At 37.9% G+C, this 15,647-nt stretch overlaps 1 protein-coding gene across 2 annotated transcripts in view; it reads right to left on the bottom strand.

Moving 5' to 3' along the window:
* LOC101171021 (G protein-activated inward rectifier potassium channel 4) overlaps positions 1–15,647 on the bottom strand; it is a 37,508-nt gene that overhangs the window by 5,166 nt on the left and 16,695 nt on the right. The window contains exons 2-3 of one of the 2 annotated variants that reach the window (XM_004075903.4): positions 11,628–11,707; positions 5,149–6,022 (exon numbers count right to left, since the gene is read on the bottom strand). In XM_004075903.4, the coding sequence (XP_004075951.1) occupies positions 5,149–6,022; positions 11,628–11,690 (937 nt within the window). In that variant the 5' untranslated portion in view covers positions 11,691–11,707. The remainder of the gene's footprint in view (positions 1–5,148; positions 6,023–11,627; positions 11,708–15,647) is intronic. The other variant, XM_020708457.2, reaches the window with a different exon arrangement.

Below are 15,647 nucleotides of genomic sequence, written 5' to 3'. Positions count from 1 at the left end.
TTGGTAGAATTCCTTCTTGGGGACAATTTTGAGGCAACCCCAGCAGACATCAGTTTGCACAACAAAAAAAAAAAAAAAACTGGGATTCTCAGAAAAGGTACTAGGTCTTATTTTGTGTATAAATACTTTTTCAGTTAAAAAAAAAAGTACTAGGGGTAAAAGCGTATACCCACCATCCTTCATTCAAAAGTGTTTAATGGTGAAAACAAAGTTTGTTGAGGGCAACAACAAAGAACATTGCTGGGCACTTGGTGCAACTTAAGGAGGGCCAATATTACAACATACTACAGCTAAATCTAATGTTTTGTGAACAAGAAATACTGTTTGCATATAAAAGAACCTCAATTGTGATTAAATGTATATGTTTGTAATTCAGATTTTAGTCCACAATGAATTGAACACGCTTTTTTGCTGAATTCATAAAATAAAAAAATTTAAATGTTTCTTTTAAATGCTGCATCAGATCTGGATTGTAGCATTAGGGCTGTGGGCAGCGTGATGCTCAAAATCGCAGTATTCTTTGTTATCTGAACTTGCACGTGAAAACTTTTGAAGTTGAAGAGAGAGCGAATGCAGCAAAGGGAAAATAAAACAGCGAGAAACTCGTTTTTTGCCTTCAACTGCACATTTTGTTTTCAATAATATAATTCAATACAGTTTTGTGTGCCGACCATAAACCATACTGCCAATGTGGGATGGAAGACTGAATTCAATTGATTTGAAGTTACCTGCCTAATTCATTTTGTCTGGATCTGCTGCATTTCTACTTTATGAGAATACAAATGTGCAAAAGTACAAATGCTGTTATTGATTTAGTTTCTAATTAAGATCATAAAAATCTTAGCCTGACAGCAAAACTAGTTTTTATGAGCCCATATAAACCCCAATATATTCCAACCCTGAACATTTAGTCAACCTAAAACCTTTGCAATTTTGGTAATTTAGCTGTAATTACAAAAATTATCAATTTGAAAATGAAAATAAATCTTATTTAAAAAAAAATGAACAAAAAGTAAAAACCTTCAAGATGGTTTCAGTAGCATTGGAGACTTGTCCCACAGGACATTAGCATGTGCATAGCTTACATTGGTTAATGCAAATTTGACATATAGAAAAATGAAAGCAATACATTTTCATTCACGCTGTGCATGGGACTCCTTTGAACTATATGTTACCGTATTAATAACAAAATAAGAACTGAAAAGAAATGTCGCGTAACAAATGTCGTTTCTTCCTCTTACGTACCGTAGCAACCACGGTTTTGTTTGCTTTAGCACTGTAGTAGCACAGTACAGTGCTCTATAATGATCTATGCTGGGCAAGTTACTTTCAAATTGTAATACACTACATATTACTTGCTACTGTTAAGAAAAAGTAATCCGATACATCACAATTTTATTCTTTTGGTAATCTTGACTCTTGTATTACTTATAACTTACTTAAAAACAAAGCAAAATCTTAAGTGACAAGTATGCTACAAAGTAGGTTACGGCAATATGGCATAGCAGTTTCTGAATTTTTTTTGCTTAAGTGAAAGCACATGAAGCACAGAAAGACTAACCATCAAATCTAATCAAAAAATAAATGGCAGGCTGTTCACTTTTATGAAAACAAATCAGAGAACAAATTGGAAAACTAGGGAATGTGTGCCTCAGAAAGAATGAAAAACAAATCAGAAAAGAAAAAAAAAGGAAAAGGAATCAGCATGAAGCAGATTTCTTGGGGAACTAAAATTGAAATGAAATTAAAATGATTGGACTGTCATGTCTAACAGCAATTGAAGTTCAAATAAAAATAAATAAATAAAAGTAAATAATAGTGAGGAGGAATCGTGTTTTGTCTGGCCTTTTCTTAACTACAAGTATATGTTTTACTCTTAGTCTGTTGCAATTTACTGAACACATCGTGTGTGGCCTATGTGACAAAAATGATGGTAATGCCTTCAGCTACTACGTTTACAGCAAAGAGTAATACTGTATGTCGTTGTGTAGTATATTCTGTGTGAAATTAGTTATTCCAAACACTGATGATGACCCATGTTTTCACTTGAGTTTCTCAATAACTGTGGGAGGAAGTTTGCATGACTGACCTAAATGTTAAGTAAAAATAAACACAACTATGTTATGTGTCTGCAATATACAAAATATATAAAGCAGCATACAACTCCAAGTCTGTAGGTTTGTTTTTTTCTTGTATTGATTTTTTCAAAATGTACACACTGCTGCCTCGATGCTCCTTAACAAGTACTTCCTAAAAAGGTGTTTCAGTGATCAATAAGATACAGCTTCATCAAAAAATGTGTTATAAACTACATAAACTGTTCAGACTAATAATGGAAAGATTTTAATAAAAACACCATCTTTGAAAATTGGATTTGTAAAGGCAGATTCTTTTAGAAACCCTAATCAATAATGCACAAAGTGCTGCGAGGTGGTAGTGGTGGGAACAAAACCACATCCTACCACCACTCTAACCTGCCTATTTGCTAAGCATTATGCCTGAAATAGACCACTTAGCGAGGACTATCAGTCATCTTTCAGTGCTTTTCAGGATCCCTTAAAGTAGATAGATCACGGTCACTCTCCGCTTGTCTTTGATGGACATAAAATTCTTCTTTCCGCAGAGCCAAACAGTCATTCAGTCAGGTTACACCTTTAGTTCTAATGTATTTTCCTCAACATAACTGTAATGTGTGATTACAATGTTTTCTTTTTGTTTTTGCCTAAAAGTTCACTGGTGAGCTTTACTACGTTTATTTGGACGGAAAGGTCAAATCATTTTGTACATTTTAATTTGATTTGCTTGGCCTGTGACAGGCTGGTGACCTGTACCGAGGGAACCCTGCCAACAGCAGCTGGGATAGGCTCCAGCAACCCTGAAAGGGACTCAGCAGGTTAGACGATGTGTGACGAGTGAAACACATACCTAATACTTGATTAGCATTATTGCTTTTTTATTTAAATGGGTCATTCATCGTCTTAGTGCAATACACACATGTAAGTTGTAAAAATGTATATTTCCTTAGTACCACATATTTTCTATTATCTATTTTATTCTAATATGTATGTCACTTTATTTTATTTTCCTCAAGCAGCTGGAAAGCACCAGAAGTGTCGTTGTAACAAGCCTCTTGTGTACAATGATATTAAAGAATTATGATTCTGATTATTTACTCCTATGAAATACTCGGTCAATGTCATTAGTCTGTTGAAGTTAGCAGTTTGATGCATTAGACAAAAATTTGTCATTGTTTTATACAGATAAAGTAACCAAAATAGCACAAATGAACTAAAATGAACCACCGTCTGAATTGATAGATTTTTTTCTTTTCTGGATCAATCCCAGTTTGAGCCCAGATCCAATTACAGACCTGTTGTATCGAAAAGGTTATTCAGTTTAAAAGCCTCCTCCTGTGGTGACCATGGTGATGGGGAAAAAATGAAATCACTTATTTACTGATCATTTTTAATCACAGCGTTGATTAGTTAATCACCTCTGGTAAAAGTACCTAAGAAACCTTATACAAAAACGGATGGGTGTTTCTTAAATTTAAAGAAAAAAAAACCTGTAAGTTTAATATGCCTGTAAATGGGAGAAATATTCTGATCGGTCACCTTCATCTGCCAAGAGAAAGGACAGGCAAATGATTCATGATGTCACAGCCGCATCCTATGAAACAAACATTGGTGCATCAGTGTAGTACACAACAATGTGTATGGCATCATAGCAACCTCTTGTATTATTTAAACAAAAAGAAAAGGGGAAGTACTTCTACACAGTTTCTCATTAACACCTGGAAGGCTCTTACACAAGGGAACCACAATGAGGCCAGTAAGTTGAAAATTAAAGCCTGATTTAAGAAGAACATTGCTCATTTAAAATACTAGACAAACCCAAATAGCTCTTTTTTTAATTTTGTGACCCTTTGACAGACGGCCACATTATAAAGAAAAAAAGAAGAGATGAAAAATCAAGCGCTAAACTTTAAAGTCATGGAAGAAAATGCTGTATTTTAACTTGTAGGAATCAGTTAAATTTGTTTGTTGACTGGTGCAAATAATCTTACGAATAATTCATTAAAGTTGGAAATGCTTTGGACCCAATTTATAATTGTCAGATTTTTTTGGTTCATCACATATTGTGCTAAATATGAGAACACATTAAAGTAAAATTGCTTTATACTACTTTGGTGGCCTTTAGGCCTGAAAAAAGACACACGAACTTAGTGGAACTTTACAGAAACACCCAGTCATGTGTGCCTCGTAAATGTAACCAGCCTGGAGCTTGGCCTCAATACCTAAAACAAAAACCTGTGGTGTGGGTAGCTAAACTTCATCCATTTGGAACAAAACAAAAGCAATGACATAACCTTGAAGTAGCAACAATGGGGATGTGGGCTAATGTGAGTACAAAGAAACAGTGCTTGCAAATTAAGGGGGAATGATTGATATGAACAAATAATTTAAAAACACGGGCCCTATGTTGTGCAATGGTAATGGTAATGAAGTAAATATTTCTCCTGTAGGACCTTAGTGGTTTTAGAATCACTGAAGTTTAAATTATGATTAAAGTTTTACTGTCTTTTGTTTTTTGGTTAACCCTCTAACACCAGAGCTTTAGCTCCAGTTTTTACATTCTTCTGAGTACCTTAATTCCTACACCGATAATACCATTAACGTAAGTCCAATGGATTCTGAAGCGGAGAAAACCAGCCTTGTGCTGATGTGCACCATTTTACCGTGGTGAAGTGCTCAAGCAATCACCGTAAATCAGCGGATTCTGTGGCGGAGAAAAGCGGCTTTGCGCTATCATCCAACACTTAGTAACGTGTTGCATAATGGCACAAAGCTCACATAAAAAGATGCTTTTCTCTGCTTCAGAATCCACTGATTTTCATTGACTGCATAAACAGTTGAAGAGTTATAGTATGTCAACGAGTGTGAGTTATTTAGGTGTCGCCGGCAACATCTCCGGTGTTAAAGGGTTAATGTAGGTTGCTCCAGCCTTTAGCTTCCCCATCCATTTATCCATCTTCTAATTGATTTTGCTATAATCAATTTTTGTGTTTACTCATTGTCCTTTTATACGTTATTCATATCCTCCCATTGTATTTTCCATTCATTTTCACCCCCCACCTCCCCGTCATACCTGTGGCCTCCACCATGCCCTCAAGGATAACCACAATCTCGAACTCCTCCTTCTCGATTTGAGCCATTGACATTTCCCAGAAGGGGCTCTTCGCATTAATCTCATGAGAGATGATCAGCGGTGACACCAAGAACAGTCGATCATCCCCAGTGTCAAAGCCAATGTTGATGTCAGTCTGGTTGAGCGGGATGAATTCCCCCTCTTTGGTTTGCTGCGAGCGGATCAGCTTCGCTCGAATTGATGCCTCCACAATGTGAGAGTTCCTCAGGTCCCCCACTCGAAACATCAGGCACATCTTGTTATCTCGCACCGAAATGACAGCATTGTGTGAGAACATCAAAGTCTCTGCACGGTTCTTTGGCTGTGAGATCTTGACAAACATGCAGCCAACCATCATGGCGTTAACAATGGAACCCAAGATAGCTTGCACTAAGAGCAGTATAATACCTTCAGGGCATTTTTCCGTGATGACACGATAACCATACCCAATGGTGGTCTCCGTCTCAATAGAGAAGAGGAAAGCTGAGACAAAGCTGTTGAGGTTCTCCACACAGGGGGTCCAGCCCTCCTCATCACCATGCACCAGATCTCCACGGATGAGTGCAATCAGCCACCACAAGAACCCAAAGAACAGCCAGTTGACTATATAGACCAGTGTGAAAATTAAGAAACTAAAACGCCATCGTAGGTCCACCAGCGTAGTGAACAAGTCACTGAGGTAACGGTAGGTCTCCTGCACGTTTCCATGATGTACATTGCACTTGCCATCCTTCTGCACGTACCGCTGTCTTGGCTTCTTTACAGGATCAGAAATCAAGTGGGTTCGATCAGTTGATATCTGAGCCTCTCTTAGATGTTTGGGGAGCTTCTTCACCTACGAAGATGAAAGAAAGAAATCTGTTAAAAAAGAAACAAAATATGCACCAATAAAAAGAAAAGAAAGACTCAGGAAGTGTTTATTTTTATCAGTGCATTTTTTCTCAAGAGCAATCTTATGTAAATTAGATTCTCAACACAGCTGTTGGAGAATCACACTAAAAGATGAATTTGCATGCAAGTTGTTAGTGTTTTAAATCCAGTGTGTTACCCTCTTACAAGGAAACAAATCAAGAGGAATGAAAAACTCCTTTCCACAGGCTTCATGACACTGGCATTGCAGTGTCAGTCTATGCACGTATTTAACAAAGCGAAAAAGAAACTGAGAAAGGACACAACAAGAACACAAGGACATCCAGGTCTTTGTCCACGTTGGCCAGGCTCCAGTGAGGCGATAAGGCTCCACAGCTGTGTCCTGTCTCCTTCCCTGTCCTCTGTGTTTTCTCCTCTTGCACATTACGGGACACTGGAAAGTTATCATTGACCTTTTCATGGTAATTTTTTGCTATTCTTGTAAGTAGACCTATAGAGAATAAACTCATCAGCTGAAATCCCCACTATCAAATTTTCTTTATTTTTGCACCAGTACTACAAAAAATATTTCTAAGAAAAGCAATCCAAACATCATTCTACTGTTCTTGCAGTGACAGTTTCTCTGTGTTGTGATGAATATGATTACAGCTGGAACTTTGTATATAATAATAGAAACTATGATGTGTTTGAAGTTTCTTTGACTGGAAAGGCTGTCGACAAAAAACTTTCACTGAGATGTCAGAAGCAGTTTTAATGCTGTTCTGCTCACGGTAATACAAATTTTGCTAGTACTGCAAGCACATTAGTTATTTCTTACAAATTGCTATGCATCAAAAGACCTATGTAAAAATTAATTTTTACTGATGGAACTGGCTTTTACTTCATTTAGGGTTTTTTGTTATGCACTTTTTGTGTACATGCTTTGCTTTACAATGATGCAGTAGATACTTTTTAGAGAAGAAGATGATGTCAGAACAACAAAACCTGCATTCCCACCATCTCCATAACTTCATCTGCACTTTTTCTTTTAAAAAAATGTGACTTTTCAGACAAAAGAATTAAGTTAACTCTTTAATAATCATCAACTGGCCATTAATAGACCCAAAAGGCAGGCCTTACCATAATACCTCTTCTTTTATTCATGGAATGTGGTTGTGTGTGTTGTAAAAACCAATCATGGTGAGCTCACATTAAAGGGTTGTTGGCCTGAATTAGATTTTTTTTTTTTTTTACTCAAATAGTTAAAAGTTTGTCAGAACCCTAGAACACATCCAACAAGTAAAACCTGGTATGACAAAAAAGGAGTCTTGTTTTGCTTGCATGTGAAATGTGGCAAAACCTGTGTAAGCCCAGAAAGACTATCCAACAAACAAAAGATAGTAAGTAAAGCAAATTAAAGTAAATGTTCTAAGTCAGTGGTCTTCAACCTTTTTCAGGCCGCGGACCAGTTTAATGTCAGAAAATATTTTCACAGACAGGTCTGAATGGGGCCGAAGTTGGCATTTGTTGTTTACGTGCAATATTTTTTAGCTTACGGTTGCCTGAAAAAAAACTTTTTTTCACATTAAAATGCAAAATAAAACATTTGTAACTGCAGAAAAATTGTTTATTTGCAGAAGTTGTTTCTGATTAGTAAAAAATGAAATAGAAGCGACATTGCCGTTTTATTTATTTATTTATTTTTTCCATAGAATGCCATTATAACATTGAGAACTGAACCTAGGCTCAGATCCTTTTTTGCTTTTACATCAATCCTGGTTCATAGAGAACTTCTTTTTATGACAGGACAATTTTCTGTTCTTGTTTCCTTACAGCTGCCTGCCTAATTCACCCCTAATCTCCCTTTTACAAGTTTCCTAAGAGCAGACACATCTTCAGGTCAGCAACTTTATTCAATTGAATCTTCATTCTCTGTAAAATGGTTGCAGCTGGTTGAAACTTAGACTTTGTGAGGAAGATGTCAAAGTTGATGCAAACAACCTGATGCTTGCTTTAGCTGCAATCAACTTTTAAGGTTTGATGGCTAAAAAAAGCAAAATTAAATGACACAACCATCAGAAAACTGGTATTTTGTGGATATAAGATGATAAACATGAATCAAACATGTTTCCACCCTTATAATCTGCCTGTGTGACACATTTGAAGAATCAGTTGCAGCCCATCAGGCAGAGTGGCTTCTGGTCCCTTAGAACAACTGTCTCAATAAATCCATGTCGAGGAAAACTCCTGGTTTTGTCTGTAAGTACAGCGCCTTGCGAAAGTATTCGGCCCCCTGAACTTTTCAACCTTTTGCCACATTTTAGGCTGCAAACATAAAGGTATAAAACTGAAACTTTTTGTGACGAATCAATAACAAGTGGGACACAATCATGAAATAGAACGAAATGTATTGGATATTTCAAACTTGTTTAACAAATAAAAATCTGAAATATTGGGCGTGGAGAATTATTTAACCCCTTTACTTTCAATGCAGCAAACTCTCTTCACATGTTCAGTGAGGATCTCAGAATGATCCAATGTTGACCTTTATGCAAGAGTGGCAAGAAAAAGCCATTTCTTAAAGATATCCATAAAAAGTGTTGTTTAAAGTTTGCCACAAGCCACCTGGGAGACTGGGACTGACATTTGTCTTCCAACATATCCAGGTGTTAGAATAGCCAAGTCAAAGTCCAGACCAGAATCCATCGAGAATCTGTGGAAAGAACTGAAAACTGCTGTTCATAAACGCTCTCCATCCAGCCTCACTGAGCTCCAGCTGTTTTGCAAAGAGGAAAGGGCAAAAATGTCAGTCTCTCGATGTGCAAAACTGAGACATACCCCAAGAGACTTACAGCTGTAATCAAAGCAAAAGGTGGCACTACAAAGTATTAACTTAGGGCAGCGCTTCTCAAATAGATGCGATGCCACGGGGGGCGCGCAGTAGTGGCGGTTTTAGGCAAAGGTAATACCGGCAATTGCCCAGGGCGCAAATTTAACGGGGGGCGGTGGTGACTGCAGCTCAGTGCTTGGAAAAAAATCTGCGCCACTGCTGGTTTCCTATTATCTGTTATATCACAGAGTTCCCTGCAGCTGCTCCTGTCTCCTGTCACACGCGGTTCACGCGTGTGAGAAGGAGAGGGGAGGGGTAGTGGGCTCAGGCTGCGAAGTGGAACGGAGCACGCGGAGAGCTGCAAGGCGCAGCCTGAGTTGTGCAACACCAGGATCATTGCATGCCTTTAGAATACTAAGCTCATGCTAATAATGTCATTCTTTATTATCATAGGCTTCCACGATGTGCGTTAAGTAAGTGTTAATGGCCGACGAAGTATGCATTATCACTTTTTAACGTGGAAGCCTGAACCGTCCGACGCGAAGCGGAGTGCGTTAAAAAGTGATAAATGCACACTTCGAAGGCCATTAACCCGCTTATACCATGGTCACTTAGAAAAGAAATAAATAGTAATCAGTTTTTAGTCCTTAATTCTTGTTTTTTTCCAATTTGAATCGCTTTTCTCACAAAAACCGAACTATTTGTTACGTGGTGTGGCGCGTCGTTACAAATTGTCCGCGTCGCGCCGCACCACCGCTGCAGTCAAGATTCGGCGATATATGTGCTGATCTTTCCGATGGGTTGAATAAAGCATCAGTTCAGAGAGAAAGTTCCCCTCTTACCGCTTGTTTTTGTCCAAATAATGAAGCTAAAGGTTGCTTTAAAGAAGCCGCCGCAGTGATACAAAACACTTAAGCTAGGTGACCGGAACTTCTTCTAACTGTGCGGTTATCCTGTGGTATATCACTTTTTAATGCACACCCAGCAGCCAATCAGAATCGAGTATTCACCCGGACCATTGTATAAAAAGTGACAATGCATACTTCATCTGCTTTTAACCCTCACTTGAAGAAATTTTGATGACGTATCTTTATTTTACATCAATGTATTCTTTGTCTGCCTGTTGTTTAGTTGGTGTCAGTATTTGACATGGAGACAGCAGGTAATGCAGTAAGACAGCTGCACTTTATGAGATCATAAATAAACAATCCATCACGTAGAAAAGAAATCAGCACAATGTTTTGACCTGTTTCTTCAGACTAAAAACGTTAAATATATTGGTGCTGCTGTGTTAATGTTTCAGATCAATTTACATTTAATATCATTTATTGATTGAATTATTTTTCTCAGCATCAAATGGTTCAGTTGGTCAAAGTTTTTCTAGTTTAAATAAGGACTAACAGATTTTTATTTCAGGCACTTTAAGCTTTTTTTCTGTTTTAGACTTTAACAGGGTTTCTGTGGCAAAATAAAGTTAACATTTGTTGAAAGTGGATTTTTATTGCTTTATTTCTTTTGCTAATGTTAGAAGATACAATTTCAGGTATACTTACACAATTTTTATAGATACTTACCTAACATATTGCCACCGCGCGAGTGTGTGTGAGCGGGGGGTGGGGGGACGCGAAACATTGTCTTTTTCCTAGGGGGGGCCTGGCAAAAAAATAATTGAGAAGCACTGACTTAGGGGGACTGAAGAATCTTGCACCCCTAATTTTTCAAATTTTTGTGTTAAAAAAGTTTGAAATATCCAATAAATTTAGTTCCACTTCCATATTGTGTCCCACTTGTTGATTCTTCACAAAAAGTTAGTTGTATATGTTTATGTCTGCACCCTGAAATATGGCAAATGGTTGAAAAGTTCAAGGGGGGCGAATACTTTTGCAAGGCACTGTAGCAGCTTTATGTTTCTTTGAAGTTTAAGACCTTTATTTGGGATCCTCAGTGACTCTTTTCTCCCCAAAGACACTTCAGCTGGTTAAAGTCACATGATGGGTCAAGACAGACACATGTAGTGAACAGAATGTGCAAAACATATATATTTTTTGAAGTCCAGTGCAATTTGGAAGAACAGCAAAGAAACAGCTGGAAGACATGGGCTGATGTGAGTAATAAAAAGGGTTTTGTTGAAATATAGGCCATTGATCAAAGGATCAGCCCCCTTTTGTCATAATTCTTTTTTTCCCCTGAGGTAAAAAAGGCTGATTGTACGGTCTGAAAAGTGCAGCCAGTGGACAAATCAAGCCAAACAAGTGTAAAGTAAATGGAAAGTGAAAAGTGTTACTTTTGCATCCACCTGAGTATCTAAGTTTAACTATATCAAAACCTTTGAAAGAACCTATTGCTCTGAAATATAAAAATCCTATTTAAAAGTGTTTACTTTAAAAGGTATTTCAATGTGATGCATTGAAATGCATTGGGAACATGTTCTTTGATTGGCAGGTAGGTGGACTTAACAAAACTAAGCACCTCACTTTGTCCTGTCCATAGGCCCATTTTTGATATGTTGTTTGGTTGAGAAGAGCAAACTGGTAAATGGGCCATACATAGTTACTGATTTCCAAAGGGCCCATCTGAAACCAGTTTCTTAGCTTTGCCTGTGCCCATGTGGTTATATGTTATAATAATAATAATAAATTTTACTTAGAATGTGTTTTAAATTCTAGGTAAAAATCTCAAAGCGCTAAAATGTTAAACTCTTTTTGCTGTTGAAGATTTGGAGCACTATTTCGTCAGAGTAAATGAGGATTGGTTAGTTTACCTGTGCAGGTGTTGCCCCAATCTCTATGTTGTGGTCCATGAGGACTCGAGAATCTCCTGCCATCCTCAGCTAAAGCTCACCTGTGAAACATAAAGTAATTCACAATAAATGTGTACTTTTTTCTAATAAGTTTCTATAATTTTAACCATTAAATACCAACTGTTTTTCATTCAAATAAACTTGTAAAGCCAAAAATTACAATCTCTCTTGTATATGAAATTAAGCAGCATATAAAAAAACTAACTAGAATGTCTGTTTTATTGATTTTGTGCATCTCCGTTAAGCCTTTAACCCCATGTCAAATCACACAGCACAAATTAAACTGACTGACAGTCTCTATTCTCAAAAGTTTCTCTTTAGCAATAAAGAAACTGTGAAAAGTGACATAATTTTGGTTCCAAATGGACACTTTTAGAACAATATCTTGAATGACAAAACAAATGTGTGTACCAGACCCTGCTGTTTAATAAATTTCGAAACGAAAAAGAACTTTGATGAGTCCATGAAAAATGCTTTTAATTACATTATAATTTAGGCTACATTGCAGCCTCAAGCAGCACTGGTTGGCTCTAGCTCAGAACTGATTTGATGCTAGTACATGCAGATTGTTGAATTCACTTGCACAGCAAATAAAATGAAATACCATAAAGAAAGTGAAAATTTGCACGTTCATTCATTCATTCATTTCATTCATTTTCTTAACCGTTTTTCCCTTTCTGGGTCACGGGGGTGCCGGAGTCTATCCTGGCCACTTGTGGGCGAAGGCACGGGACACCCTGGACAGGTCGCCAGTCTGTCGCAGGGTAGAATGTCCACAAACACACAGCCATTCACTCTCACATTCACACCTAGGGACAATTTAGAGTTGCCAATTAACCTATGAAGCATGTTTTTGGACAGTGGGAGGAAGCCGGAGACCCCGGAGAGAACCCACGCATGTACGGGGAGAACATGCAAACTCCACACAGAAAGGTCCCCCGTTGATTTAGTTTTTCACGTCCCCCAGCCGAGACTTGAACCGGAGGCCTTCTAGCTGTGAGGCAAGAGCGCTAACCACTGTGCCACCGTGCAAAAGGCGCACATAATTTCCAAATACACTTGGCTAGTGCTGAACTTTTTTCTTGGCCCCACGGACCCAGAGGAAGGGTTAGGTTTGGGGTTATGGGTTGCGGTTAAGCTGCGTTTACACTGAACACAATTCGTGCGGCAGAGGCGGCCAGTTTCAGTGGCAAACTCTGTCCCAACTACATTTGGGCAAAGGCGGGTACAGCCTGGACAGTCTGTCGCAGGGCTGATGGAGCTGGAGCGATCGCTATGCTGGCTCCTGGGAGGCGAGCTGGCGGCCAGACAGAGAACCGCTACATTTCCTTATTTTCACATACCAAAAAAAAAAAAATCATTGCGTGTGCATGCAGTTGGTAAAATGAGCATGCTGCAGGATTACGAGAATTTTTCACACAAAGCCATTTTATAGACACTTCAAGATGAAAAAATGGATGAGTGGAAAATCTTTTATTCCAGAACGATGGCACAAAAGGTATTTACTTTAGGTTTAATATGCCAGAACTAGGTGGGAGCTTTTAATCAAGTTCATTCAATTGACTTATTGTCTCAAGAGTGAGCAAAGAGAGAAAAGAAAGGAGCTGTAATCTTGGATGATTGTTGTGGTCCAAAAACTTGGAATAGATTAAAAGTTTATTTCTGGGCCATTGGCCATTAACAGTCCTAAAGTGACAAATATTGATCACTTCAGAACTGCCCCACAAGCTAAACTCCTTGTATTTTAATTCCAAAATCAGGACCTTTATACTGAGAACGTGATGATTGAAAAACTCTGAGGCTTTTTCTTCAACTGAGTCTTAATAGTCGATACAAACTGATGGAGTCCTTTGGGGACCCTGAGCAGAATTCCTAAATACCCGTCCCCCACCCCCACCTCACACTCCTGGTGGATAAACAAAAGTAATCTTTAAAAAAAGCATGTAACATTTCAAATGTCTGGAATTTGACAAGGTGGAACATTTTTGGATACTTTAATTCATTTATCCATCTTCTGAACATGCTTTATCCCTTTTGAAGTCATGGGGAGCCTGTCCTAGCAATTGTTGAGCAAAGGCAGGGTACACCCTGGACAGGTTGCCAGGCATTCACAGGGCCACACAATCACACACCAGGACACACCTAGAGATCATTTAGAGTAACCAAAGAACCTATTAAACATGTTTTTGGACACTGGAAGAAAACGATGCCCTGAGAAACTCATGCATGTGTCAAAGGTGGACCGGAATGTGTGTAATATTTGTGCTGATGTGTTTCTAGTGTTTCTTTTTGGTGTTGGGTGGTTTTGTATGTTGTGCTGTTTTGTTTTTTATAACTCTTGCATGCGGTTTAATTGTATTGGATCATCTTGGGACTGGACTTTTTAGTCAATTTTTTATGTCTTTTATTTTTTTTACCTGTTGCAACTGTTTTTAGATTACTGTTTATTAAATCCCTTTTTACATTTTTAATTGTTTTTAGTCATTTTTGCACAGTATTTTATTGAGCTGATTCAATCACCAGTGTGACACATGCACAGGGAGAACATGCAAACTCAGAAACAGAAAGATCCCAGCTAGGATTCAAATCAGGGCCTTCATGCTGTGTGGTGAGAGCGCTAACCACTGTGCTAGCATATAGCCTAACTTCAATAAAAAAATAATTATGATACAAAATGTTAATTGTGAGCCACAATAAAACTTAACAAGCACCCAACTGCAAAAGCATTGTCATGGCGTGAAATGACAACGTCTGTGCTAACTCAGCATTGATGCTGATCACAGGAAGGACACTTAGACGTTGATCTAAGATACATTTTCATAAGTTTAAGTTTTGAAAGCAGAGTCAGCTGGCATGTTAAATCAATGCCAGGATTGATGGTGCAATTTGATTTGGTTACTTTCTTCAGTTGTTTTCTTGGTACTTGTCATGTTCTGTTGTCAGGCCTGTTTTCCCCCTGTCACTGTCTCGACTGGTTTCATTTGCTAAATTACTCACAGCTCTCCTAATTTAAGGAATCATCTTCAGTGTATTTAAGTGTCTGCTTTTTCAAGTCCTCTGCTTTCTTTATTTCTCCCTTAGTTGGTTTTGTGATGTTGATGTTTATTTGTTAAATATTTTGCCACAGGCCCTATGTGACATTTTCCTTATATTTTATAATTGTGCTTTACTTCAATTGTTTTTTGATAGAAGAGGTACCATTAGAAAAAAAAAAGTCCAAAGTCCCCTGAACTGCACTTATCTGCTCTGATGCACTGCCCTTTTCTCTCTAATTCTTAATGCAATAATCTTACATGAGTAGCCCTTTAACCCCCTTTATCCCATATTTTCTGTTCATAAAAAAAGCACATTTCTTTTCTAACCACTTTTGGAGTGACATTTTATGGATAATTCTCATAGGACCACCACATTTCCAACAGTACCACCTTAAACTAGATTTCTTGCCCTAATGATGCAGTCCTTTTTACGCAATCCCCACACCTAAATTCTGAATACAAAAAATGTAAGACAACCTACAATCCTTTAAAACATTAAGAATTGACTGGATATTGTATCGATTATATTGTCAATTGTCCAAAGACATTGTATATATTTATAGTAACATGATGGTGGCTTACGCCTAACATGGTGCCCTAAATGAATAGTGCTCATTGTGTGTGGTGACAGCGGTGGTTCTGAATGGACGCATGGCGAGGCGTTAGAGTCAAAGAGACCATTCATAGACTTCATCAATTCCTTTACATGTTGAAGTATTTTAGAGAATACCAAGCTCTCTGAGTACAGTAAATGTGAACCTGGACAACAGCCATGCCAAACTGAATTGATACCCACCGATGAGTCAAAAGAACAAAAGAAAAACCTAAGAATAACCAATTGCAGAACAACCCCATTGAAAGCTAATGGGTCAAATGTTAAAGTAGAAAATAAAGAAAATTTCATTTATGGCATGTCACAATGAAAATGTAGTTGGCACAAGGAAGA

Source organism: Oryzias latipes, chromosome 13 (assembly GCF_002234675.1).
Source record: "Oryzias latipes chromosome 13, ASM223467v1".
NCBI lineage: Eukaryota > Metazoa > Chordata > Actinopteri > Beloniformes > Adrianichthyidae > Oryzias > Oryzias latipes.
The sequence above is the reverse complement of the archived record's forward strand: the minus strand, read 5'-3'. Positions and strand labels throughout refer to the sequence as shown.